Below are 27,751 nucleotides of genomic sequence, written 5' to 3' on the forward strand. Positions count from 1 at the left end.
GGTACGCGTTAGTATCGCAACACCGGTCTGTCAAATCCTAATGTACTTACCTTGAATTTACTGGCACAAGTGGAATTGGTTATGTGTGGTGTATTTTACGTGTGGTTTACAATCTATAGAAGTGAAGTGTTTTATAACAGATGGTTTAAAAATAAATGTACTTATATTTTTTACCCGAAACCTTGAGTCAGTGTTTGCTTGAGTCACAGTAATTGTGGTCCTTTGTGTAATCTCTGCTACTGCTCATATACTCTTGAGATAAGCCTGGCTGCTCCGCTACTACTACCACTTTAACATAGTAGTACAGGCTTGTACCAAATGTGAACTTGTATTACCACTTGTAGTCTTAATTGTGTGTAGTGGTCCCTAAGGGCACTGCACAGGATCCTGCCTAACAGGCTTCAATCACTTATTCTGTCAAAGAATGTCTCAGTGACCTGCAATTTCATTTTAATTTAAGTGTCGATGCGTTTGTTAGTTCCTAGTTTCAAAGACACAATCTCTTCTTTTCTAGGATTCAGAGCTCACTGAATTTTTACTGCACTACCCATCTATTTTTAAATTAGGGGAAGTCACGTTCTTACAGGAGTTACATTTTCAAAACATAGGTTTTGTCCACAACATCTATCAATTTTCGTTGTACATAATATACACCAAAAATATATGGGGTGAAACTTTTCAACAAACTGGTAAAAATAGTTCAAAATTGAAAGAATGTGTACAAAGTAGTAAGATTTTCATGATTTGGTTGCCCACCTCCATTATGCGTTCATCAGACTTTAATCTTGCCTTCCTTTCTTCGTTCAGCTTTAGTCGGAAGCTCTCCAGCTCCACCTGTAAGACATATGAAACAGTTTCAAAGTATGCAGTGCACCATGAACTTCAGTTTATCTGGGAGACATGTTCTGACAAATGCCCAAAAGAAAAAAGTCACAAAATGGTCAACAGCATGCAATGTACTTCCAAGGAAGTGACTGAGTTAAAGTAAAAAAATGAAAGGACCACCAATTAAAGAAAATGGCATCCCCATAATGGCTCAATCAATCAACTAGGTGCCTTGATTGTTAGCTGCCACAGTCACTGACTTATGGCTGACCTATTTCCAGCCCTTAAACTGGGAACTTAAACTAAGGTACAAGGTGACCTTCTTTGTCGCCAAAAAATACTTTTCTTCTTCTGGACGTGGGTTTGAAAGGTTCCTATCGAGCTCGTAAAACAAAGTTCAAATGGTGCAAAAACACACTTCCAAAGGATGTGCAGCATTGTGCCAAAAAGGTTGTCAGGACCAAACACAGCCATGGGAATGTCTCCCTTCTCTTGGCTTTCCAAAATGTTCCCAAACACCAGGGGTGATGACGCCCTTACCCTGGTTTCTCTTCAGCTTCTTCAAACTGCTGAGAGTGCCTCCCTTCTCTTGGCTTCGTACACTGTTCATCAGGGTCGGACTGGGACAAGAAATAGGCCCGGACACCCAAAAAATAGTGGCCCAACCATTGCCTCAAAAAAGTGGCCCACACCTCGCCTCAAAAAGTGGCCCACCCCTCGCCTCAAAAAGTGGCCCACCCCTCGCCTGAAAAAAGTGCCCCTCAAACCATCATCCGTGAATCACGTCAATTCACGACTTTACAGAAAATGGTACTTATGGAGGGTTGATGTGTTTGTTGCATGTTATGTTTTGTGTAAACGCTTGAGAAAGTGATAACATTCCTTTTGTTCTTTTTTAAAAAATAAAATCATCATCATCACATAGGTAAATACTTATTTTGCAGAACCATACTCAAGAATGTCTACTAGTTGCCACCAGTAGTGAAAATAGAGTTGCATTTAATAAGCAGTACTGCCAAATGACACCGCAAAGTACCTTGCCAGTTGTATTTGTGCTCACATTTTACATTACAACACAACTCATAAAATAACATAACAGATATGTACCACTCCAAAGTTAAACTGCATGCACACCACAGATATTCTCAAATGTCCCAGCTGCACAGTATACATACACCACTTCAAATGGCAACAGTACATGGATCTGCAACACAACTGCAACAGTGTACCACTATACAGCATAACAAACTGCACCAGCACACAGCTCTCCAGCATGGCAGCACCACACAACTCTATAGCAGTGCCTACTGCAACACTGTGTGGATATACAGCACTCCAGAGCGCGGCACACCTCTATGAACTACAAAATTCAGCACAAATGAAGCAATAAGCTGGCCTGCTGCAAGGCGAGTGAGACGAGATGCAGCCAACAAATAATCACTTGAAGCCGAGTCAGAGTCCAGGCCATCATGAGCCGACAGTGGGGGAGTGAAAAGACTTCTCATAAAATTCATTGGAGGCTCTGGGCTTGTAAATTGCCCACTTTTCACAAAAATCGGTCTAGTGATTTCGGATTTGTTTTTTTAAAGACACACGAATAATAGAGTTTGGCCGAAGCAGGCTTGCAAGGTACCAATGAGGAGAAAAAGGAAGGGCCAGTGCCTTAATAATGTTCTTTCACATCTACCATGACACACTCACTCTTCATACCCTTCAAAGAGATAATGAGGGGCCCTTATAAAGACGCTGTCTCTCCCCCCCACCCCCACAAACACCGGCCTGCCTGCCGGTTATGTGTTTGTTTTCTGGGGGCGCCACTGACTGATGTACAACCTAAAAACTCATACAGCCGTGTACAACGAACAACGAGGAAAGCGCTTGTGGCCCAAACGATTACACTACTGTGCACCCGGGAGACAGAGTACAAGTGCAACCTAAAAACGTACATAGTTGTGTGCGCAGCGGGATTTAGTGCACATACCAACATAGGACTCACAGCAATATACACGGGGAGAACAAAGAATGCAACTCCGTGAATCAGGAGGTAAGGGGCACATGTGCAATGAGAAATTCAGAGCATGTATAACCGCAGGAATTACAGAACTGTGCCACTAGGAAAAGGCATGCAAACCAGCAAACCACACAGACCGTGTGCACCTGGAGGGCCATTAACACCTAAGGATTTACACATCGTTGTGCACTGCCAGAGGGTGAATGCACCATCAATCACACATCTGTGTAAGCTCTGCGTTCAAGAAGTAGGAAAGCGCGCAACCCAAGAGATAATGCAACTGGTGTTGGGAGACAGAGCAAACGAAACTCACAAATCTACACCCTTTTGCACTGAGAAAATGGGTGCAAAGTTACAAAACACTATGCGCTTAAGAGGAGATAGGACGTGCAGTCTGATACTTTACAAATTTTAGTGGTGCTGGCAGATGCGATGCAGCTGAAACCAATGAAGCAACTGTGTACATTGGGAGATGGAGCACATGTATGCCTGGGAATACATGCAACCCAAGGAATTATTCAAGATATGCTTTATACTTAAAACACAATAAATTACTCTGTGAGTAGGTGGAAATGCAACTAAATACGTACACAACTGTGTGCACTGGGAGAGAATGGGTATCGGGGCCCAAGGAATCACACAACTCCGCAGAGAAAGGGTTAATGTGCAGCTCAAAAAATGTACATAACTATGTACACTGGCCTGGGAAAGGTGACTGTTGAACTTACAGATGCGCACGCTGCAGTCTCTAGGGGTGCGGAGGGAGTATCATATGCTTGATGCTTCACAAAACCTACAACTGTATGCCTGGGAAAATGAACTTACTGTGCACAATGCCGTGCAGGGAAGCGCCAGTGACTGTGCCCCTCCAATGCCCCTACTCCACTCACCATACCACGATCCTGCCTATGTTATTCTGCCCCTCACTGTCCTTGCCTGCACTCTCTCGTGGGGCCTCTATCTACCCCATGCTGGGGTGAAGGCGCTGGCAGAGCAGGACCAGCGGGCGCGCTGCCATGGTGCTGCTGTCAGGCGTGGGGTGCGAGGACGGGGGCTGAAGCAGCTCTGCCATTATAATACAAATCACTGGGAGGGAGCAGGTTGGGCAGAGGCAGCCCCGCCCAGCCCTGCCGCTCCCTCCCAGTGTTTTGTAATACCGAGTGCTGGCTGGCGCCATCGTGTCGCAGCCTGCCGCATTCATCAAAGAAAGGTAACACTTCAGTGTTACTTTTTTTTGATGAATGCAGCGGGCTAGCGCCCGCGGTGCTGCAAAGGATCTTGCAAGTTACAGATCCTTTGCAACCTACGCGTCCGGCGGTGGCGAGGCCCTTGGGGCCAGTTCCTGAAACCCACGCCTGGGCCGGCCCATGGTGGGCTGTAGGAACCGGCCCCCAGGGCCTCGTCATGATTTCGGACCGGCCACGGGCCGACTGGCCGGTGGGCCAATCCAACCCTGCTATTCATAAACACCAGGAGGGAGGGGGAGGGTGATTAATTTTCCCTGGCTTCTCTTCAGCTTCTTCAAAGTGCCAAGAGAATGCCTTTCTTCGCTTGGCTTGCTATAATGTTCACAAAAACCCAGGGGGAATGCTTCCCTTCCCCTGGTTCCAGCTTATCTCACAACCAACCTGGTTCACTGTACTGTGACTATGAAGATGTCCAATGATTCAATCATCATATGGGTGCGAGTCCCAGACTCGTCTCTCTGACTTATAGTCATTTTTCTGCGATACTTGGTATTGTCCTGTGCCAATTATCATAGGGCGATTTTGGAAATGTTAAAGTTATCTTGCCGCTGCCAGGGTCCCTGTCCTCTGGATTTCGCTCACCATTCTGGGTTCTCCACCAACTTCTTGGAGCCTTTGTGCCTTCCCGTCAACCAGCATACATTTTTTTCCCAGTCCACAACACAATGGTTTCGGGTCTTCCCGGGGCACCTGCAGTTTGGCATAGGGCTTCCCCAACCTTCATGGTCGGTCTGAGGCAGCTGCGCAGTCTAAATCTTCCTCTGGGGAGTGCAACATTTCATGCTCGCATTCTCCAGTCTGCTTCAATACCAAGAGTTTCTCATCCCAGTTTTGTGGAGCGGTCCTTCTGCTCGGGACCTGCTCTGCTTCTGCTTGCCCCCGCCTAGGCATCTCGGTCAGCATTCTTCCTTCTCTTGGATCTCTGCTTGCTGTCGCGGCTCCTCCAGGGAGGACTCATGCAGTCCTTCCTCTGTTTTTATACTTCATTGTACTTCAGATTGTTCAAATGGACTAGGGTGCGCTGCTTGGACTTGCGTGGTATTCCGTATTACTCTGCGCCTCTTCGTCTCAGCTTCCCAGTCACAGTATTCACATGGGTAGTCAGTGTTCTCCCTCGTCTCAGTGTAAGGTAAGGAGTTGCTAATTTCTACCTTACAACAATGCATAGCAGAGGGAGGGACTGGGTTGCCCTGAATAGGATAGGAAGGCAAGGGAGTGCATAATAGGGTATGTACATACAGCTTTCTCCCTGTATAGTCATCCCTCGTTCCATAAGGGATTTCCGCACCCATGTGACATTCCCACGGTGCACAACCCAAAGGGCAGCTATTGGACTGTTGCCATACCGCCCTGGCCCCATGGGAGGGGTCCTCACCTACGGGAGAAAGGACAAGATCCAAGAACTCGTCACAGTCCTCAATTTGTGATTCGGGTGTTTTAAAGCAATAAGCCTTGTACGAAGGGGTGTTTCACCCATGCTTGCTCTATTAATAAATGAATGGACACAGAGATGAAGTGGCTGGTCGTTAGGATCTGAGTTAAAGTGTAAGGGGGCCTATCTTCACGAGCGACCTGGCCTGAAAATACTATGTGAATGGTGACGAAGGACTTGAATTTGATCCACTGTTTCACGGGCAGACAGTGGAAACTTTCAAAGTGGCGCTGACATGGTCCATGTTGATGGGGGCTAGGCATATTCTACCCACCACTTGGGATTGTGCGCGATGTACCTACTGTACCACCTATTAAGAGGCACCCACAAAAATAGAGCAGTGAACCAGTAAGTCTGGAATCAGGAATCCTGTATATTGCAATCTGCCATTGCCGTTAAGGACAGCACTATAGAGTATGGGATGGAAATGATCGTTCTTAACATCTACATTTATCTGCAGGCTGGAGAAAAAAAAATCAGTGCTACCTGGTATCATCTTTTCTGAAACCCACATCAGAGAGCAGGTATGGACATCCCTTTTCCAGGCATCCAAATAACATGCCACTTAAAATAAAGTGGGTCAAGCTAACAAACAGTTAAGAGAAGTATATATTTCTTGTAACACTCACTGGGCATACTGGCTGCAAGTAAAGCCCTGACAATACCTCAAGCGTGTGAAATGTGTTGGCTCTTAGAAGCCTCTAGCCTTAATCAAATGGATTTCAATTCATATGGTGGATATTTGAATTAGTTGTCACTATTGGTCACTTTCCCCTATATTGCACCAAATCCCTTTTTTGAACAACTTATTTGTACACCACACTGCATTTGGTACATCTAATCTAAGTGCAGAGCAATACACAGGTATCAATCATATCATGCTCTGTATTCCTGTAGAATCCTACATAATCAGTTGCCATTGATTACCATCCAATGCCTAAGGCACATACCAAATGACAGCTATTACCATAAAATACCCATGAACGCAGATTATATAGCACGTTCCCATCAAATGGCATACGCTTGCATCACACCTATGTAACACACAATTTCATCCAGAATCTAGGATCTCGAGTTTAGCATCTTCAATGTCAGCTCATGAAATAAGCATTTCTCTCGGTCGTGGGTCAGCATGTACTTTGCATGTTTGAATCCTGGCTGAGCGGACCAGCGGTTCGTCCATTTCAGGTTGACAGTATATCAATACTTTGGGTAATAAGAGGTATTACATGACTTGCAACCAGGAGCAATCAGCATGAAGCATTACATGAAAACCTGATATTAATATCTGTTCAAGTTTCATAAGAAAGTTGCCTGTGTAGTTGAACACCCTTGGAAGAATGAAAGGCTGAGGAATCTCTGTTCCGATTCAAGCCTTGAACCAGCAGATTGCAAACATACCTCTGCAGTAAATGCACCAATACACTGCTATCTCCCCCAGATTCTTTTAGTGCTTCCATCTAGATAGCTGCCACCATATAATGCATTTTCCTTTCCTGGCCACCAAATTGCTTCCAGCTATTTTGTGTGCACCTACGCTCTGTGCTCTTCCAGGACCAACATAAATATGTCTGCATGTATGTTACACTGTTTCACAGATTTCACTCCTTTGAGTGAGTGATGTGGTAGGTTGAACAATGATACACAAGACAAATTAAGTTTCAAACCCTGTCAGGAATTTATTCCAGAACTTTCCCAGGTTTTAGATAAACTGCAGGCTCTAGAGAAATGAACTACAAATGATAAAGAACTCTCTACAAGAAACATTGTGTGAGCAAAGTTCACACCCACTCTGTATGCCCATCCCTATTTTAATATCACCAATGTAGTTTTCACTTGGATAGGCTCTTGGCTAGCTTACTCTCAGGCTCATCATTGTTCTGAACCCCTCTGCTTTCACCTAAATTGGTCAAGACCTCACCCAGTTTTGTGCTCTTTTGGGTCATCTCTTCCGACTCTTCAGCCTCTGGTAGCTCCTTTGGTCCCTAAAAGCTACAGGGTAATATGTGGTCCCTTTCTCGTCCTTGTATGAACCTCGAGTGGACCAGGGTTATACTAGGATAAGGTTGTTAAGGCTACTCAGTCAGCCCCCTCCTGGAGCTGGGATGAGTGCCCACTGTGTCCCAGTTGGACCTGGTCTTTGATTTTCGGAAGTCGTCCATCGCAGCCCTTGGGTTCTAGGATTCACACACTGTTCTCTCTGGACAAAGATTTCCAGCTTCTTGACACCTCCCAACCCGATTCCTTTGGTTACCATGCAGGTAATCTCAGTCTTGTCGTTTATCAAACTCTGCTGGTTTGCAAATTTGGTTCTTTTCCAGTAATTTTGAATATTTGGCTGTTCCCTGTGTTGCCACTCTTTAATGTAAGGCATCCTGGACTATGTAGTGCTACGGCTCATCCCTCTACAAAAGACTTGCAAAAAGAGGATACTGGCATCTCTAGCGAAGCAGCAGGCCAAGGAGAACCCACCTCGCCCACCCTAAGAGAGGCATATGAGACAGTGGTTGGACAAACTCAGTCACTAGCGACCCACAAAACTCACATGTTAACGTGGGGAGGTCCAGGAACACGCCATTCACTATGGAGGATCCCAAATAAGGAACAGCTTCAAATTGTTACCAGTATGATAGCGTCAGAGACCAGTTTTCTCAGCCAAGACAACTTTTGGGGGCTTGTGGTTTTTGTTTTTAACAATTACAAGTATAGGTCTAGACGTTACAACACAAAAAGTGCTTTAGGTGCAAAAGAAACCATACTGGCAGAAGTTGTCAGATATGACACAGAATCGTTTGGCATGTTTGCCTCTCACCAGCAGTTCTTCTATCACTTTGCTGTGTCTTTGAATAAGTTGTACATTATTTGACATGGCTCCACATATTTTTTACCGTTGTCTTTATATAATTTAAAACAAACCTGAATTAATCAGAAGTAGGATGTAGGAATTTCCCAGCAATGATTATTCAGTGGACAATATCAGTGAGCTGCAGACAAAAAACGCAAATATGCAGGCAAAGGGCCATTCGGAACCCCAGAGTCGAGCAAGCCATAGCTCAACATTCCCACATTCTCAACATTCCCTCCTCTGACACTTTAATGCTGCCACTTGAACATTCCTCTTAACAGGTTGAAATTGGATGTATATTTGATAGAATCAAGGCAGGAAACATTGTTAACTAAACATTTGCATAAATATTGGGTGAGACCAAAATCCCATCATAGTTGGTCACTATTTAGTTAGGGAAGCTAAACCTGCGGCTATCCTGATGTTCTGAACTGCAACTCCCATGGTCCCTCACCATTGACCATGGTGGCTAGGGCTAATGACATGCAGTACTCGCCATACTAGCATTTCTGATGCTTGTATCTGCATAGATTCACATGCTGTGCATATAGTCCACCATCCAGTTGAAATTGCGGAGTATTGCATCTTTCTTTCAAAGATCGAAAGGGACGTCGACATGGGCGTGACAGTAACACTATCCCTAACGTGCCGTGTAGTGTACCCAAAATCCCTCACGTGTCGTGGTCGCACCGGCTGTTTTTTTCTGCCATGAGGGAGCCTTATAGAGTGCGTGAGCGAGTACAGAAGAGAGAAGGTGTAAGAAGCCCATGTTCCTTCTACTCCACGAGGGGAGCAAGGGTGGGCGCATGTGAAGCTAAGCAGATACAATCATCAGAAATGCTATTACGGTGAGTAATGCATGTCTTCTGATGCTTGTGAATCTGCTTAGAATCACATGCTGTGCATAGACTAGCGAGCAGTACCCAGAAATGGCGGTGGAATGTGTGAAGGAACAGTAGCAAAGAGATGTCTTAGCATCGCTAGTCCCACCTGAGAATCACACCTAGAGTGTGTATCCAGGCAGTAGTGTTGTGTAAAGGTGTGTACAGAACTCCAGGTTGCTGCTTTGCAAATGGAATCTAGAGGAACATTTGCAATGAATGCTATGGTAGCCCCAGTGCCCCAAGTGGAGTGTGCTCTAGGCCTGAAGGGTAGATCTCTCTTGGCAAGAGTCTAACACAGTGCAATGCAGTTTATGATCCACTTAGAAATAGCGGATTTAGAGACAAGGTCCCCGCTTCTCTACCATTTAGCACTGAGACGAAGAATTGGTTTGTTTTTCTTAGTGGCTTTGTCTTTTCCAGTGTGTGCACAAAACAACCTTGTCTTTGTGAATCGTAACAAATGGGTCCTGAACTGAAAGGGCCTGCAGTCCACTAACTCTCTTTATAAAGGTGATAGCCACCAGAAAGGCGGTCTTGTAGGTGAGTGCTTTAAGGCTAGCCTTGTGCATGGGTTCAAAGGGAGGTCCCATTAGTCTGGTAAGAACAACATTCAGGTCCCACCATGGAGCTGGGTTGGAAATAGGGGGATGATGTATTTTTATCCCTTCCATAAAGGCTTTAATTACAGAATTGTCCACCATGAAACCTTGCTCTGGGACGTGGTGTATGCCGAAAGCGTGGCTAAGTGGACTTTAAGACAATTGAAAACCAGTCCTGAATCTAACGGGTGGGTTAGGTAAAGGACAATATCTTTAGGGTTGCATGTGTTAATATCCCTGCAGAAATATCACCATACAAGAAAGGTACCATATTTTTGCGGCAATATTAACCCATTAAACCAGCAGGGGACACCCCTGCAACCATTTACCCCAAGAATTATCCCCACTAATAATATTGCCTATGGCCGTTCCCAATGACCATATGGTGATATTGTTGGGGATGGTATTACCCGATACCATCTTTAGGTGAGCAATCAATAGGATTGACACCCTTGACATAACACCAGATAACAAAAGCACTTCCACTTGCTGGAGTAGCAATGTCTAATGGTAGGTTTGCGTGGCTCTCGGAGTGTGTTCATGCATCTCTGAGGGAGCTGAATGTGCCCGAACTCTATGACCTCAGGAACCAGGCTGATAAATTGAGAGTTTGAGGGCATGGGTGTAGTGTCTCTCCCTGATCTTGAGACAGCATGTTGTATGGGTATGGCAGCTTCCTGGGAGGGGAGACTGACATTGCCATGAGATGGGAGAACCACGGTTGGCGGGCCCACATAGGGGCCACCAGGATTATTGTGACCTATTCCTGGTGCATCTTGTGCACTATTCTGTTAAGCAGGGGAATCAGTGGGAAAAGCGTAGACACATCACCGGACCATGTTATCCGAAGACCGTTCCCCTTGGAGTGATTCTGTGGGTACCTGGAGGCGTAATCTGGGCATTGGACGTTCCCCGGAGTGGCGAATAAATTTATCTCAGAGAATCCCCATTTTGTGAAGATGTCTAGTAAAATGTCCTCCTGTAGCCGCCACTCGTGCTCTACGGGTAGGGGGAAGTCTCTGCTGAGTATGTCTGCCAGAAGATTGAGTTCCCCTGGAACATGTTGTGAAAGAAGGAACATCTGTTTGAGTGCCCAATTCCAAATGTTCTGGGATGGTTTGGACAGCCCTAGAGACTGAGTGCCCCCTGTTTGTTTAAGTAGTATATGGCTGTGTAGTACTGTCTGTGAGAATTAGAATGGTTTTCCCCTGGAGGTGTGTTTGGAAGGCCTTTAGGGCCTTGAACAATGCTAGTAGTTCCAACAGGTTGATGTGATTGGATGCTACTGCTGGAGACCACAAGCAGTACGCCGTCTGTTGAAGGAGGCGGGCTTCCCACCCCGTCAGAGATGCGTCCGTGGTGAGAGTTGGTTCTACTGTGGGGGTGGTTTTCCCTTGACCATCACTGCAGAGACTGAACGAGGGCTGCCGAGACAACTACTAGATCGTCCAACTGGCCGCTAGCCTGAAACCATTGGCTCGAGACCCACTCTTGCATGGGGCGCGTGCGCAGGCGATTGTGAGGAACTAGGTAGATGCAGGAAGCCATCATCCCCATCAGTTGCATGGCTTTGCGTATGGTAACTTGGTGAATGACTACATAGTGAGGGATCTGGAACAGCATGTTTTGGACCCTCTCATCGGCGAGGGATCGGCAACTCAGTCTTCTGTCCGAATTAGAGCCCGCAGAAACTGTTTGACTTGGCTGGGGACTAGACTGGATTTTTTCTCTATGATCGAGAATCCTATGTTGTAGAGGGGATTTACTGTCCTCTGGGTATTTGTCTGGCATGTTCCGTACGAGTCCTGTTATGAGCCAGCCGTCGAAGTAAGGATAGACTGGGATGGACTGCCCGTGCAGTTCAGCTGCTACTACCGCCAGCACCTTTGTGAACACCCTTGGGGCTGAGGCAATGCCGAAGGGGATTACCTTGAACTGATAGTGGGTGTCCTCTATCATGAACCTAAGATACTTTCTGTGCGCTGGCAACATTGCAATATGAAAGTATGCATCTTTCATGTCCAATGTGGCCATGAAATCCCCCTGCTGCAGCAGTGGCATTACCTCCTGAAGTGTTGTCATTCCGAACTTTTGAGGTTCGACATACTTGTTTGCAGGGCACAGGTCTAAAACAGGGCACATGGTGAGATCCTTTTTGGGTACAAGGAAGTACACTGAATAAATTGCCTTGTTTACCTGGATAAGGGGGGCGACTTTGATGGTGCCCTTTTCAAGCAGGACATGAACTTCTTCCAGCAGGAGGCACAGGTTTTCTGGTGACCGGCGTCTGCTTCTTGGTGGGTGGTAGTGAGGTGGTCAGCGAAACTCGGTACAATACTCGTGGGCAACAGTCTTTAGTAGCCACTGATCTGAAGTGATCCCCTCCCATTCGTGGATGAATGAAGACAAGCGACCCCGACCGGGGAAGCGTGGGAGGGGACCTGAACTGGCGAGTCACTTTGAGGTGAAGGGCAGTGTAGTAAAGAAGGCTCCACAGCTCTCAAGGTAAGTTGTACTCTTTAATGTCCAGGTCCAGTTCCTTCTTCACATAACAGGATTGTAGGGGAAACACTAAGAGGAGCAGAAGGGAGAAACCCTGGGACAGCCCGACACCCCATAAGCACCTTAACTCCACTGACTAGTCCCAACCGTCAATAGTAGAACACATGAACCCACACATTCCACACGATGACACCCTCATCATTCCACTAGCTCATAAGCCTACATTATAACACTTCCCCCTCCCTTAGGAAAACAACAAGGAACAAGGGAAAAATGACCAGCATCAAACCCAAGTCATCACAAGACAAGCACTACACTACTAAACATGGCGGCCGTCCAAGTTAGCAATACAGCACCCACATAAGGAAAAATCTCACTGGGCCAACCAGACCACAACCACAACGATGCTCTACGGGCCCACCAGGACCACAACCACACCTAACCACTACACTACCACCAACGACCAAGTCCAGATCAAATGCCCAATTAATTACAAAATTAGTACATTCATAACCTAACCAACCCACCAGCGAATCCAACACCTCCATACCAAACACCTCGGTGAAAACCTGCGAGGAACACAAATAATAAAGAAATGCACTTCCACCGTTCCGAGCTGCCCCTCGGAACCCGGGACTGCCACTCCCAGTCACACAGTTCATCATAGAACACGACTACATAACAAAACCAACACCAACATGGCACTAACATCCTCCCACTCTGGTCTGCCCCCCAGAGGCTCAGAACTGCCACTTCTGAGCACAAACCCGCTCAGAAGAGCGCAACAATTGCCCAACACCACCGAGGTACCACGCGATTAAACAAACAGTCCCCTGCACCAACATTTTAGAAAGTAATGACCTAACACCCTAACCAACATTAGATCTGAAAAGGCTTATTGACAACTTCACCACTTCACCACGCCCCCTGCCCAAACAGTATGACCAAAATTGGGGCAAGGTAATACCACTGCCAGGACAAATCGCCACAGCCTGGCATAAAAACATACTTTCCAACTCCTCAGACGGGCACATACCTCTAAATGAACTCAAATAAATCGAAAGGACAAGGTGAGACCCAAATTTATCCACCGGAATCGCGGACCCACCCGGCTTCCACAACCCACGAAAAACGGATAAGGACCCAAACCGGTATCCATCTGCCAAAACATATCCATGCCCAAGATTAACATGGTAACAAACTCATGAGGCTGAAGATGCAACAATAGACCCACCCGGCATCTACGACTTGCACTGCCTAAACCGCAAACCGACATAGTAGATACATAAATTCACCTGCAATGAATCTGTGAGATAGAACATGTAACATAGGCCCACCCGGCATCTATGAACTGCACTGCCTAAGCTACACACCAAACATAGGCACACGCATAAACCATACAGTGATGAACCAATAAACAGAAAATGCGACGTAGACCCAAAACTACTAACCAACCTAGGCACATGCATAGAGTCATACAGTGATGAACCAATAAACAGAAAATGCAACGTAGACCCACCTGGCATCTACGACCTACACCACCAAGTTCTGCAATCCAAAAATTGGCAACTAAATTCATCAGCTATAAGTACCACACTCACACCCCTCACAAGACAACATGACATGAAACAAACATTATTATGCATTCCATGCAAATAACATTTCTTGGTAAAATGTGCATTGCAGTACAATTCATTCGATTCACAAAACCCCCCCTTTTTTTTCTCCATAAACCAGCACCCTCAAGTCCAAATCCAGTCCCCTGGAAACACCACCCGCAAGTCCAAATCCAGTCCCCTGGAAACACCACCCGCAAGTCCTTGTTTCCCGCATAAGAAATAATCACTCTAGACCCATGGAAGCACAACCCCACTGTAGTGACATAGCTAAGATAGATTTCTATACTGGGACCTAACATGCACTATGAGGCCACAACAAAACACTCCACTAGGAAGAGACAACGGCCTCGACAACATCTACACCTTACTCTACCAGGAGTTCAACCTGCACCCACAGTGGGCCACAACATCAACACAACACCACACTGGCCCAAAACACTAACCTGCAATGTTCAATATTGTTACAATTCAGACGGTTCCTTGAAGTGCCCAAACACGAGATCTAGGAAGTGCAAGTGATGCATATTACTTCCAGCGCCGGCACATAAACTCCCATCACACTATTCGCCGTCCTCTGCTGGGCTTCCATTACCAGGACCAGGACAGCACGAAGAACTCCTCGGAACGGGGTGCAAAATCCTCTTCTGGCAGACCCCACCAGGACCAGGACCAACCACCACCCCTGACCGCATTGCTGAAAAGGAAACATCCATGGCATCAGCAACATCGCCGTACTTCCGCATCACGTGACCGCCATTCGTAGCCTCTGGAAACGAACTACGAAAGTTAGCATTGACCTCAATGCTGACGTGGGCAGAACACTTCCCACAGGAACACCAACGGCCTTGGCGGTAATTGGCCAGCTTAGTGAGAGCCAAAGACGACGTCATCATTTTTCCTGCAGCCTTCGATCTGGCAACAACGCTACCGAACGTTGCTGAAACCTCCTCCGTGGACTTCCCATAATGGCTCAAGCCCGGATTCTTGGACGCTGAACTCTGTCCATGGAAGGGACCAGGCACCCACAACTGCCGCCCGCCAGACAGACGCCCGGACCCGCTCCTCCACTCCATGCCCAGAACGAGCCCAATGCTGACTGCTGACCACTCGCCTCTACTCAGCCGCTGGGAAAACTTCGGGAACCCGCTCCAAACTCCTAAGCGCTGCCACACAGCAATGAACGGGACCCCTACCACGAGCACGTCTCCTTATGGAGTGACACGTACATGGAAGAGACTCACTCACCACATGGCATAACCGCTGCAGACGGACCATGCGCTGAAAGCGGGCCGGATGTCCACACGGGAACTACAAGCATGGCAAACCTGCGGCAGGGCTCCAAACTGCTGAAACAAGGAGCCAACGAAAAGAAAAAAAAACGGCTCGGGGTTAAGCCACAGACCCCCGGACGACACTGAACATCTGTGAAGCCGGTAGTCGCTCCTCTGCCAATCCTAAGCGGCGCTCCCTGCACAGGGCCTGCACAGAGGACTGGACCAACCTCTGTAGTTGAATCTGCTCGGGGTGCAGGGCTTCCTTCGGGGGCAGTGTACTCCAGCGGCACAGGGCTGCACCCCCCCAGCAGCAACGGTCTCCTCCTACAATCCCATCCTCGTCGCCAGTGTAGTAAAGAAGGCTCCACAGCTCTCAAGGTAAGTTGTACTCTTTAATGTCCAGGTCCAGTTCCTTCTTCACATAACAGGATTGTAGGGGAAACACGAAGACAAGCAGAAGGGAGAAACACTGGGACAGCCCCGCACCCCATAAGCACCTTAACTCCATTGACTAGTCCCAACCGTCAATAGTAGAACACATGAACCCACACATTCCACACAATGACACCCTCATCATTCCACTAGCTCATAAGCCTACATTATAACAGCCAGGCAGCCTCTAAGAGTAGAGTTTCTGCCTCTACCCTTGCCCCTACGAGAGCCTCTCTGTTGATTTTGGAGGGTGACAGAGGATCCTTGACAGGAGGACCAGGAATTATTTCCTGAGCCATACTGCCCTTGAGGCGAGCAAGAGAAGGATTTGCCATGAAAGGACAGGCGTGAGTTGGAGCCTCCCCGCTAGTGAAAGGGCTTAGCCATGATCTGGCTAAGTGATTTTAGGGTCTCGTGTTCTTTCTTTGCCGTCTCTAGGGCGTCGTCCACTGCATTGCTGAAAAGGTTTGAATCCTCCACTGGCTTATTAATTGGAGAGGCCTGAGTTTCGGGTAGAACCCAGTGTTTTTTTTAACCAGGCATGTCTTTTAAGCAGGGTACCCTGCGCAAGGGTGCATCCAACGGTCTCAGCCAAGTCCAGAGTGTTCTTCAGTATGTTTTGGGTTACTTGTCTACCTTCATGCATGACCGCCAGCAGACGTGATCAGGTGGGCTCTGGAACGTCCTGAAGACCATCCTGCACTAGGCCCCCCTGGCGTCACTGTAACTTGCCAGTAGCGTTGTTTTATTTGCGATCCTTGTGGAGTAGGCCGCAGAGGCGGTGACCCGTTCGCCCAGAGCGTAAAGCTTCTTGCAGTCCTTGTCCGAAGGGGATTCTGCTGAGGAGAGAGGTACTCTCGCCCTTTTCCGAGTGGTCGTAACGACTAAGGAGTCGGGTGTAGCATGATCTGTAATGTAGAGGGGGTCTGAGGGTGATGGGCGAAATAATTTCTCCACCCGGGGGTTAACTGCCCGAGTGAGAGACGGGGACAGCAAAGAAGGGGCCAGTCGTTTCTTTATAGAATTCAGTAAAGGGATAGCTTGGCTAGTTGGAGCCTTCTCCTTGAGGATATCCTGCACGAAATTTATGCATTGCAATTTAAAAATGGTCAGCAGATCTTTTTAAAATGGAATTGAACAACATCTGGTTGTCCAAAGGAGACTACTCTCTTTGTGTAGGGATTGCAGGGGGACCTACACAGATGGTGCCTGGGTCGACAGTATGTGTCGGTGTAAGCCAGGGACCCTGATCCTCCACCTGGTCCCAGTCTGGGTTCTGATCAGCTAGGTCCTGATCAAAAGGGTTAACCTCTTCATAAGACTCCTCCTGGTTTGGGTCATCTGTGCCCTGCAAGATGTCTTCTTGTTGTCCCTGTGCAGAGGTGGGGAGTCTGCAATTTGGAGGGGATGGGGCAAGAGTACACTTCCCTAGGTCTCTTGGGTATAACATGCCGGTCTGAAAAGTCAATGAACTGGGAAATTTTGGCCATGTATTGCTCAAACCTTTCCCTGGTCCATGGAGATTAAGCTGAATGGTCAGGAGGAGGAAAGGGTTCCTTAAAAGTGGGAGACTTTCCTGATAAGGCCTCAGAGAGGGGGTGGGAGGCTTCCCTGTACTCCATGGCCACCAAAATGATCTCTGAAAGGCCTTCATGACATTTTGGCAGCTGTATAGAGGGTCTCGACGAACCTGAAGACGCAGTCACGGTCGGTGACTCCCCTAGGCCCTTCGGCGCTTGCGCACTCTTCGATGGTGGGTCGGTGATGGAGAATTTTTTTAGAGGGAATGCCGGTTCCAGACGGGGCCCAGTCGCATGCTGTGCATGTAGTTGCGTCGAACAGCAAGGTTTGGCAGGAGCCGCCGAAACTTTTGCCAGTCCTGCGGGCCTTGAGCACTTCTTCAACGACTCTGTCGAAGAGGCCTTAGGGGTTGTGTGCTTTTGTACACGTGGTGCGTGGCTGCCCTTGTGCCGGGGTGTGATTTCCCCATAACAGTGCTGGTGGCCGGTCTATCGGGCCAGGGACGGGCATCTGGGAGTACACAGGCTCTGCTGAGAAGTCGATTGCTTCCAAATCAGAGCCATGGCTGCCGACAGATTCCTCGTCTTCCGAAGCGACTGCACCGACGGGGGGAAAGATCTTTGGCCTGCATAGCATAGCCCAGCCACCGCTTAGTCTGCCTGTCTTTCAACGTCTTTGGTCGAAAGGGCTTACAGGCCTTGCATGAGCACTCGTCGTGGTGGTGAGGAAGACACTGATTGCATCGGCGATGGGTGTCCTTCCAAGAAAACTTGCTGTTACATGATGGGCAGAATGTAAAGGGAGCCCTCTCCATAGCAGAGGGTAGCGGCAGCCAGACCAAGAAGAGAAAGAGGTGTGAAGGAAATGCATTCTCAGAAAGGAATAAAACCTGGGGCCCAACTCTCTTTACTGTAAAGGCCTGGCCGGAGGGCTGAGGCAACACGGTCGACAGTCGTCAAGCAGTTGAACAGTCGCTGAGCAGATGTAGATGTAGATGTTGTTAGTGGCAGGAAACCCACGAAGCAGTCGTCGAAGGTCGTCAAAGTGACTAGACGACCGTAGACCATGGAAATAAACGTTAGCAATATAAACTCTTACGAGCTCCGCATAAGCGAGCAACCAGGTTGGCGGAAAAAAACAATCTGGTGGGACCTCGATGTGCAAGGGATTTTGGGTACACTACACGTCACGTTAGGGATAAGGTTACAGTCACGTCCATGACGACGTCCCTTTCGATCTTCGAAAGACAGATGCAACCCTATGCAATTTCCATTAGATGTCGGACTATATGCACAGCATGTGATTCTAGTCAGAAATGTATTTATTTATTTTTACATGTGTATAGCACGCACAAATCCTCAGGCATCAGTGCAGTTTGAGAGGAACCCGTTACATGTAGCCCAAAGGCGCATTAGGTACTTAATCGTAATATACCTGTTAAATCCATATAGTTAAAACCAGAAGTAGTACAGGGGCATGGTTGTAGTTTTCTATTTGTTAATAGTAGTCTAGGTCCATCATTGCGCTTGTGTGTTTTTTACTATTTGTTATTGGCTCTGTCTTTTAGGTACCAGTTGCTGTCTCTATTACTATCACTGTGAGCCTTCCCCTTTATGTGTACCACAGAATGACAAGAAATCGCTTGCTGTCCTCCGGTTCCCAACTAAAAAATCCATAGATCCATCGGTCTGTGGCGAATGGCCTTCTGCAGATAACTGTTTCTACCAAAATGTTTAAATTGAAAAAAAATGTTTCTTTATTTACTGAAGTACCAATGCAATAGTTGATGTAGGTTGGTGGTCTCAAAAGTTTTGATGAAGGTTATGTTATCAACATCCGCTACAGAAAAACTCATTTATGTAAGGCCCTAAGTGTTATGAAACTTGAATTCTGTTTTGCTCATGCGCTAGTTGAAATATGATTTGATATATTCCTCCATTATAAATGAGAACAAGTACACTTTAGTTTCTATATTCTGTACTCAGAAAACAAATTCAACTTGTTAATGAAATCATCCCTTTTCATATACATAAGAAACAAATGCATATATCCATAATCCTCTCCAATATACTCAGCACGAAATGAGGTGCTATTTTTTTTGCCCATTCCCAGCTTCAATAAAAATGAAGGAAGTGAAAGAGGTTCTGGGGTGTGACGCAACAAGATATTGTGAACAATCTGGAAAAAACCATCAATGTGCACATGGTACCTGACAAACATGCAAGCACAGGGCAAAAGAGGGGTACTTGACTGTGAGCATTTCAAAGGGAGCCAGGAGGCTTTATATACAGCAGGATGCGTTGCCTTTCCTTGGGATTTCTCACTGTAAAATAGTGCATGGTAAGGTCAGGTGTTCATAGGTGTGACTGCAATACTTTAGCGTCTTTGAGCCACTTTTTGCGGCTTGGCCTGTTATGGTAGGAAGAGAAGGAAGCTCATCTCCCAATCTATGTATAATGAATGGTATTCGATCATGTATGGCTGCTTTTGAATTTTACCAACTGTGTGAAGAAAAAAAAATGAAGAAGCAGTAACCTCTTGCCTATGCTGTGCATGGAAACAATGAATAAGGCTACAGGGAATATAGTATGATTATGGATACTATATTCCCTGTAGCCTTCTCACTCTTGAATTCTATATTGTGACTATATTATTATTGTTACATCGTTAAAAGTTATATTTTGTTATAGTGTAAGGACATTTGTTCTACATACAATAATGTATGTACACATGTATGTATATATGGGATTTATAAAGTACAAAGCTAGCTGTAAAAGAGCAGAGCACATGCAAATACGATTATCACTTTTCCCGCAGAGAGAAGAACACTGTAAATCACCTTTCTTTCCTCATGCTTTTAGACTGAGAAGTGGAGGGCCCTTCGCAAAGATACAGAATTCATGGATTAGCAGCATCAGGCAAGTACAGAGCATACAGCCCATTGCCCCTGGAGTATTGCACCCTTCCAACAGTGTACCATCATACCCACTCAGGCCTATTCCTCTTTTGAATTCCTGGTCTACAGGATTATTGTTTCTCCTGGCCTCTCTCTCACTCTGGCCACCATCTACAGACCCCCTTGCCAGATCTCCCACTTCCTCTCAGAATGGGCTGACCTCACCTCTTCTCTCATATCCTCCTCCTCCAAGCTCCTCCTCCTTGGAGACTTCAATATTCATTTCGACTCCCCTGAAGTGGCTTCTGGGCTCTTCCGAAACCTCTGTGACTATTTCCTGCTCCATTCTTCCCTCCGGTCCGACACACTCAACCCAACACACCTTGGATGCTCGCATCTCCTCAGACAACCCCATCTCCAAACCTCTCATTACTCCTCTCCCCTGGCGTGATCATGCTCTCCTGTCCTCTAGCCTGGACCTCCTTGGCCCCCTGGCTAAGACCCCGCCTGCACTGCCAGCCTCCTTCTCTGTCATTCGACGTATGAAGCGAGTGTCAGTTGCTGCTTTTGCCGCCACCTTCACTCACCCTCATACTCCTGCCGATGACTTGCATTCTGACACAGCCCTTACTAACCTTCAACTCTCCATCTCCAACACTCTGGACATCCTTGCCCCTGTCATGAGGATCCGCATGAAACCTGCCTCCAAGTGCAACTCCTGGTATGACTCCGACCTGGCCTCTCTGAAACTCAAGTGCAGAGCAGCTGAGCGGAAGTGGCAGCCTTTGAGCGCATCCTCTGACAAACTGGCCTGCCGCCTGCTCCAAAGGCAATACAGACTCTCCATTTGCTCAAAGAAGAGGGCATTTATCCAAGCCCACATCTCTAAAGCTACTAACACAGCTGAACTTTTAAAAATCTGGAAGTAATTTGCCAACCCTACTGCAGTCTCCACTTCTTGTCTGCCTTCCCTGGCCCTCTGCACTTCTCTTGCCTCTCACTTCATTTCTAAAACTCAGCACATCTTGTCCTCACTATCCTCTACTCCACTCCACTCCACTCCCTCTCTCAGGCCTCCCTTGGCCACTTTCCCCCTCCCCTCCTACTCTCATCTTTTTCTCCAATAACACCTGATGAGGTTTCTAGACAAGTCTGCTCTATGAAAAAGTCTCATCCAAACAGGTGCTCCCCTGCTCCTACCGACCTACCAAGGATAACAGTCTCCTGTGCTCCAGCCTTGGTCGATTTCTGCAATCACTCCTTTGCCACTGGAACCTTCCCCTCACTCCTCAAGCACTCCCTTGTGCACCCTCTCCTCAAAAAGCCTACTGCCGCCCCTTCCAGTCTGGCAAATTACCACTCTGTTACCATTACTCCCTTTTCTGGGCAAACTCTTGGAGAAGCTGGCCATCTCCCAGCTTAAACACCACACTGAATCTGTTGGTTGTCTCCACGACCATCAGTCTGGCTTCAGAGCTGGCAGTGAAGAGTTGCTCTCCAATCTCGATTCCAGCTCTCCTTCCATTATTACTTCTTGACCTTTCCTCTGGCTTTGATGCGCTCAATCATGCCACCCTGATAAATCGGCTCTGTGATACCCTTGGCATCACAAACCTGACTCTGGACTGGTTGCCCTCCTTCCAACCAACCTTCCCAGGTTCAACTGGACCCTTTTCTCTCGACCATCTCACTCTCCACCTGCTGTGTCCCCTCAGAGCTATTTCTTCTCGCCTTGGCTTTTCAACCTCTACCTGGCCCCTCCAGCCCATTTGATCTCTAACTTCCAGTGTTAAGCGGATGGCGCGCAGCTCTCCTTCAAGCTTCCTTCATCTGCCTTCCTCTCTCATTCCTGACGGCCTGTCTGCTATTCAGGCACGGTGCACTGCTAACGATCTCTGCCTTAATGCCAGTAAAACAGAGCTCCTTCTGATTGGGACTCTGGCTCCCTCTTTCCCTCCCACACTCAGGCCACCCTCCAAGGGCGCCTGCCCTCTTGTGATGCAAAAAACCTTTGTGTCATCTTCGACTTCTCCCTCTCCTTCTCTCCTGACATCACAGACCTTGACAAGAAGGCCCACTTTCAGCTGGACCTCCTCAGAGGCCTTCTCCCTTTCCTCACCTTCCCACAGAAACTCAGTGTCTCCTGAGCTCTGGTCCTCTCCAGGCTGGACTACTACAACAGCATCTTCCTCAATCTGCCTAACTCCTCCCTTCACCTCCTTCAACTAATCCAGAACCAATTGCAAGACTTATCCTTGGCCTCAAGCCTAAAATCTCTCCACTGGCTCCCGGTTGCTGAGAGGATCAAGGTCAAGACCCTTTGAAACATCCACAAGGCTTTCTGGGGCCTGGGACCCCTCTACATCCAGCTCTCTCTCCCTGAATTCCTCCCTGCTAGAGCCCTTTGGTCGTCTAGCTCTAACTCTCTGCACATCAGATGATTTTCCAGGCATAGAGTGGTAGGTAGATCTCTCCTCCGCAGGTGCCTCCCTCTGGAACGCCCCCCCCTGCCCTCTTAGACTTGAGCCAGATCTCCTTAAGTTCCGGAAGCTTCTCAAGACCTTCCTTTTCTCTTTTTCCTTCCCTCTCCCCCCTCCCTGCTAATGTCCCTGTCTGCCCCTTGACTGGCTGCCTGGTTCCTTCTGAGTCTTACAGGACACCAAGTCCCCCCAATCCAGACTAACCCTTCACTTGGTTTCCCATGACCTCCCCACCCCACAACCTGCACTTGCCCTTGCCCTTCCTGGCTCCTTCACTGCACTAGCCCGGCTGGGCCTGCACCCTGTAGCCCTTCCAACTGCTTCCCTCACACTTAGGTCGTGGACATTCCTTGCCTTGCACTCTCTCCTTCCCCTGGCCCCATCCACCAGACTTCCCTTGGCACTCGCTTTTTGTCACAGGCCCTCTGCCAGACTAGCACTACCCTCAACACCCCCCATCCCTCCCCTGCACTTCTATTACAGCACTTCCATGATCCAAATGTCACAAGGCCTAGTAGGTTCTTTTTTGTTTTGTCCTTCCTGGTTCCCCACCCCCTTGTCTTGCTGCGTCTCGAAACACATTGTGTATAGCGGCATTATAAATACCAAATTAATAAAATAAAAAGTGTGATGAAACCACAAGACCCCATTTGTATAAGCTGCTTAGGGTGAAATATATGCAGCATTCAATTCTAAACTACTTCCCCTTCATCAATAACTGTATACAGATCTGGAATAAGATCCCAGTAGACATTCCGTCTCGGGAGGATAGCTCAGGGGCAACGTGCTCGCCTTGGAAACAAGACGACACGGAGCAACGCAGGGTCGATCCCCGGGACCGCGCTTAGAAACCTCTGGGTAGTAAGCGCTTTATAAATAACCTATCATATCATAACCAACTTCAATATCCTCATTGAGAACTCAAGCCCAAGCCTTTGCCAAAGCTGCAGTTCTTGTGGCATTATGTGGAGGTATTAACATGCAATTTGGATTGATTTGGGGATATGGCTCATAGGGATGCCCAGCCCTACAGATAAAGTGTATATCAGCCACTTTTACTCCCACAAAACAGGCAAATACACCCAAAAAATAAAAACAGGGAGTAAAAATACTCCCAACAAAAAATGGGCAACAAACACATATGACCTTGTGCCCCTGCTTTCACTCACACAGCTACATGAATATGCTTGGACCAGCAGTGCACGTAGTAACACCGAAGGAAATTGCTATTATTACTGCCTGACTGGAAGAAGTACACATGCATCTTTTAATGTGCATGAATGACTAGGTGTAAAGAAATAATTATTACAAAAACCATTCTGTTTCCCAGTTAAAAGATATTTTTACACACTTACAAAATGCTCCCATTGGGAAATGGACTTACATTTTTATTCCCTAAAAAATCATTTTACTCCCAACTTTAAAAAATAGAGAGTAAAATACTCCTACCTCAACATCTTTTCTGGAGCACTGGGGATGCCTAATATTTTCTTCCTAGCAAGTTCATTTTTAGGAAGCCAGCTGGAATTCCAATTTATTTCTCATCAGCTTTATTATATAGTTATGAATGTGCAAATCTGAGATTGTGTTATGCCTTTGGCACTTAGAGATGTTTGTTTCATCGCCCGGGGTGCTGCCGCTGCTAATACCGGCCGTATTCCTAATACTCCTGTTTTGTATGTTCACTTACAAATGGGGCTGATAGCCATTATCTACGATTTTATAGTTAACTCGTACACTGCAATAATCCCATGCAGGTGATTTATGTTCACTATAATAGGGATAGATTGTGCTGGGTGTGAAGGTTCAATGCACCTATCGTCCGTATATGGGATATTTTATGCTTCATCCCCCACAACCCCATGTCCCTCACCGCCGGCTGTCTAGTCATAGCAGCTAGTGCTGCAACTGAGAGGGCATATAAGTACAGAAAGAGGCCCTGATTTTCATGGAGCTGTAATCAGGGGCAGAGCAAGAAACAACATTTTTTGGGTGGGGGGATGGTAGTTTTGGAAGCTCACTAATTACAATAAATGTAAAGTTTTATATTTATTTATTGTGTATTACAGTACAAATATGTATTTTTTAGCCCAAAACGCACAATCCATTATCATCAATTAAAAGACATTTAACAATTCCAAATTAACTACATTGATTATTACTTAAAATGAATCTCATAATTTCATAATCCACTCATTTAAGAGTCCACTGCACATGCCTTTAAAAACTTTAAAATATGAATAGAGAAGAACAGTTCATTTGAATTTAAAATCCTCCTCCACAGATCCTGTTCTGACGGCATAAAATGTGAAGATAAAATGTGGACCCTCAATATCCACACATTAGGACAATGCACACACAAATGTTTGAATATCTCTATTTCCTTGTGACAATGTCGGCACAGTCTCTGGTCCCTCTGCACTTTCTTTTGTCTGCCTAAAACCTCTTGAGTTAGGACTAAATTTAGTCTAAATCTTAAAATTTGGGACCTAAAGTGCCTTGACGGGTGCTTTCTTAAATAGGGGGACACAGTATTGGAATTCTTAATTACCCAATCAAAATGGTCTCCAAAGCATTGATGTTGCATTAAATGTTTTCTAAGCCTAACCCACACATATCTGGATAGTTTTTTCTTTACTACATAAGGTGTTAGTCCCAATTCTTCTGATGTGGCCCCTATTGTTTGTAAAGTCTGTAGACGCTGAGAACCCCAGACTACCAAGACCTTACATGAGCCTTTTTTGCATAATACATTTAGACTCTCGTAGATAGAAGCAACTGGCATGGCCAATATGCTTACAAAAATCTGCAGCTTCCCCCAATCAATCAGTCTGGATGGGGAGCTGTCCCAATTCAGAAAGTATCCCCACTAATAGGACTGACTGGGGTAAACGTAAAAGCCCTTGCAAAATGAGTCCCTCAAGTTTTGGCCAGTCAATTTGTACATTCCTTGTCTGAACTCCATATATTCATTTCTGGACAATGTGCTGCTTGTACAATTTTAGCACTGCAAGGGTGGAAAATCTACCAAATTTAGAGTCACAGTGCCACACCTTCACACTAATGCCCCAAGAAACTGAGCCTTGAGGTCAATCAGAAGATCAGGCCCTCCCAAGTTGTTATAAACGAGGGACCATAAATATTTAAACTTGTTGACCACCTCAAGGTTACCACTATTTAATTTCCAAGGTATGGCTTTAGCTTTTTTATTACCCCCCTTTAGCACCTGTACCTTGGATTTCATTGTGTTTATCGACAAATCCAAGCTGCCCAAAAATTCTTCCACTACACTTAAAGCTCTTTGGAGACCAATAGCTATCAGATCGCAAATCACAATATCGTCAGCATACAATAAATGTTGATTTTAAACCCTCCCAATCTCAGAGGATTTGTTCTTGCTGCACAAGTGGCCTAATAATCCTAATATGTAAAAAAAAAAGAGGAAAGGCGCCAGCACACACCCTTGACATAGGCCTCCATTTGTCTCAATCCATGGTGTGTATGCTCCATGAGCATAAAGTATCATTCTAATCCTTGTGCACACATGCATTGCCTCCAAGATCCCCACCAAGGCAAGTGGACATCCCCTTTCCTATAGTTTTTTCCATAGCAAGGCCCTATTTACATGGTCGAAGGCCTTGCTAATATCCAAAAATGCCAAAAACACAGGTCTACCCTGGGCTTTTGCTTGGTCTAAAAGCAGGTCCAGCACAAAACTGTTTAAAGCAGTGCCCATACCCTGGCGGAACCTTCTCTGAAAGGGGTCCAGGCAGTTAGACTCACATGCCCAATTTTGAAGTTCCGTGAGCAACAATTTTGCAACCATTTTATTTGAGGCGTCCAACAGTGATATAGGTCTATAAAACAGGGGGGAAGACCTATCACCTCCTTTAAAAATAAGGATTATAGTGGCGGCAGACTAGATTTCAGGGAACGCTTTATTGGTCAAAATACTTGCAATATCAAATTCGACGGTATTATAGACTGAACAGGAGGATTTGCTTTAAATGTCAAATTTGATAGGCCGGTGCATTAAGCCTATTGTTTTTGTTATTTATTATTAACTGTGAACTGTTCTTGTGCAAAATGTACAAATAAATATTTTTTTGTAAAAAAATAAAAAATTTGATAGGCCGCCAGGGCCCACAGCATTAGATTTCTTGCTCTTTTTGATAAATAAAGCAATATCCTCCAAATCCCACTTAATAGCCCCCTTCTACCTGGCCTGTGACCACTCTGGAGGCCCATTAAGCCCCAATTTCATGTAAAGGTCAGTAAAATGATTGACCCATACTTCCTCCAAGATTGATTGGGTTTGCAGAAATTGGTCTCTGCCTTCAGGCTTAATTAATTGCCAAAATCTGCCCAAGTTCTTCCCTGACATACAAGCCAACATGTTTTTGCGTCATTGATGTACAACCCAAAATAACTAGCCTTAATCCAATTTCTATACTCCCGTTTTACCCTTCAGACCTCTTTTTCACAACCTATTGGGAGTTCCTTTTTTAACCTCCTTACCTCCCTACGCATTTGTTTTTTGCGAACCTGGTTCTCTAGATCAAAACCATAAATACCATCCACTTTAAGCGCCCCTCTCTTCAAATTTGTATCCATGGTGAGACTACCCAAAATATCTGCTATGGTAGAGGAGAATCCCTCAGGAGAACATAAGAGAGCTAACCTCTCTACACTCAAGACGGCAATCTCCTCGTCAAAAACCCCTGCCAATTTTGGGGACCATCTAACGTCGCAATTTCTTGGATTTATTTCTAGCACCAAGTGCCTATTGTTCTCCTGCTTCTTTGGCAAGAGCATAATTTCGTACACCATTAAGGAATGATCACTTAAGTCCAGGGTCTTGATTGCCAGGCTTCCCCCTTTCAGTGACAAATCTGAGGAGACAAATACATAGTCTAACATGGCCCCTTCTGCCATGTGAAATTAGGAGGGATGTCACCCTGGACATTTCCATTTACAATTCACAAACCCCATGCTTCCAATACTTGGCGGACTCTCTTACCCCTGGTCCATGAACCCTTAGTGGTACTCCTTCTATTAGGTACCAAATACCAGGGATCATTCAGGCATTCCACATTGAAGTCGCCTATGACAATCACTGCAGCACCTTTATCGGGTAATGTGCCAAGGAATGTAAAGGATAGTGCCGCCAAAGCCTCCTCCAAT

At 46.4% G+C, this 27,751-nt stretch overlaps 1 protein-coding gene across 1 annotated transcript in view; it reads right to left on the reverse strand.

Annotated features, from left to right (window-relative positions):
- Nucleotides 1–27,751, reverse strand: part of CEP78 (centrosomal protein 78) — a 1,593,497-nt gene that overhangs the window by 415,140 nt on the left and 1,150,606 nt on the right. Inside the window, exon 13 of the mRNA XM_069625901.1 lies at nt 757–834. Within this exon, the coding sequence (XP_069482002.1) occupies nt 757–834 (78 nt within the window). The remainder of the gene's footprint in view (nt 1–756; nt 835–27,751) is intronic.

The sequence above is a fragment of the Ambystoma mexicanum genome, chromosome 6p (assembly GCF_040938575.1).
Source record: "Ambystoma mexicanum isolate Mex_15411 chromosome 6p, UKY_AmexF1_1, whole genome shotgun sequence".
Lineage (NCBI taxonomy): Eukaryota > Metazoa > Chordata > Amphibia > Caudata > Ambystomatidae > Ambystoma > Ambystoma mexicanum.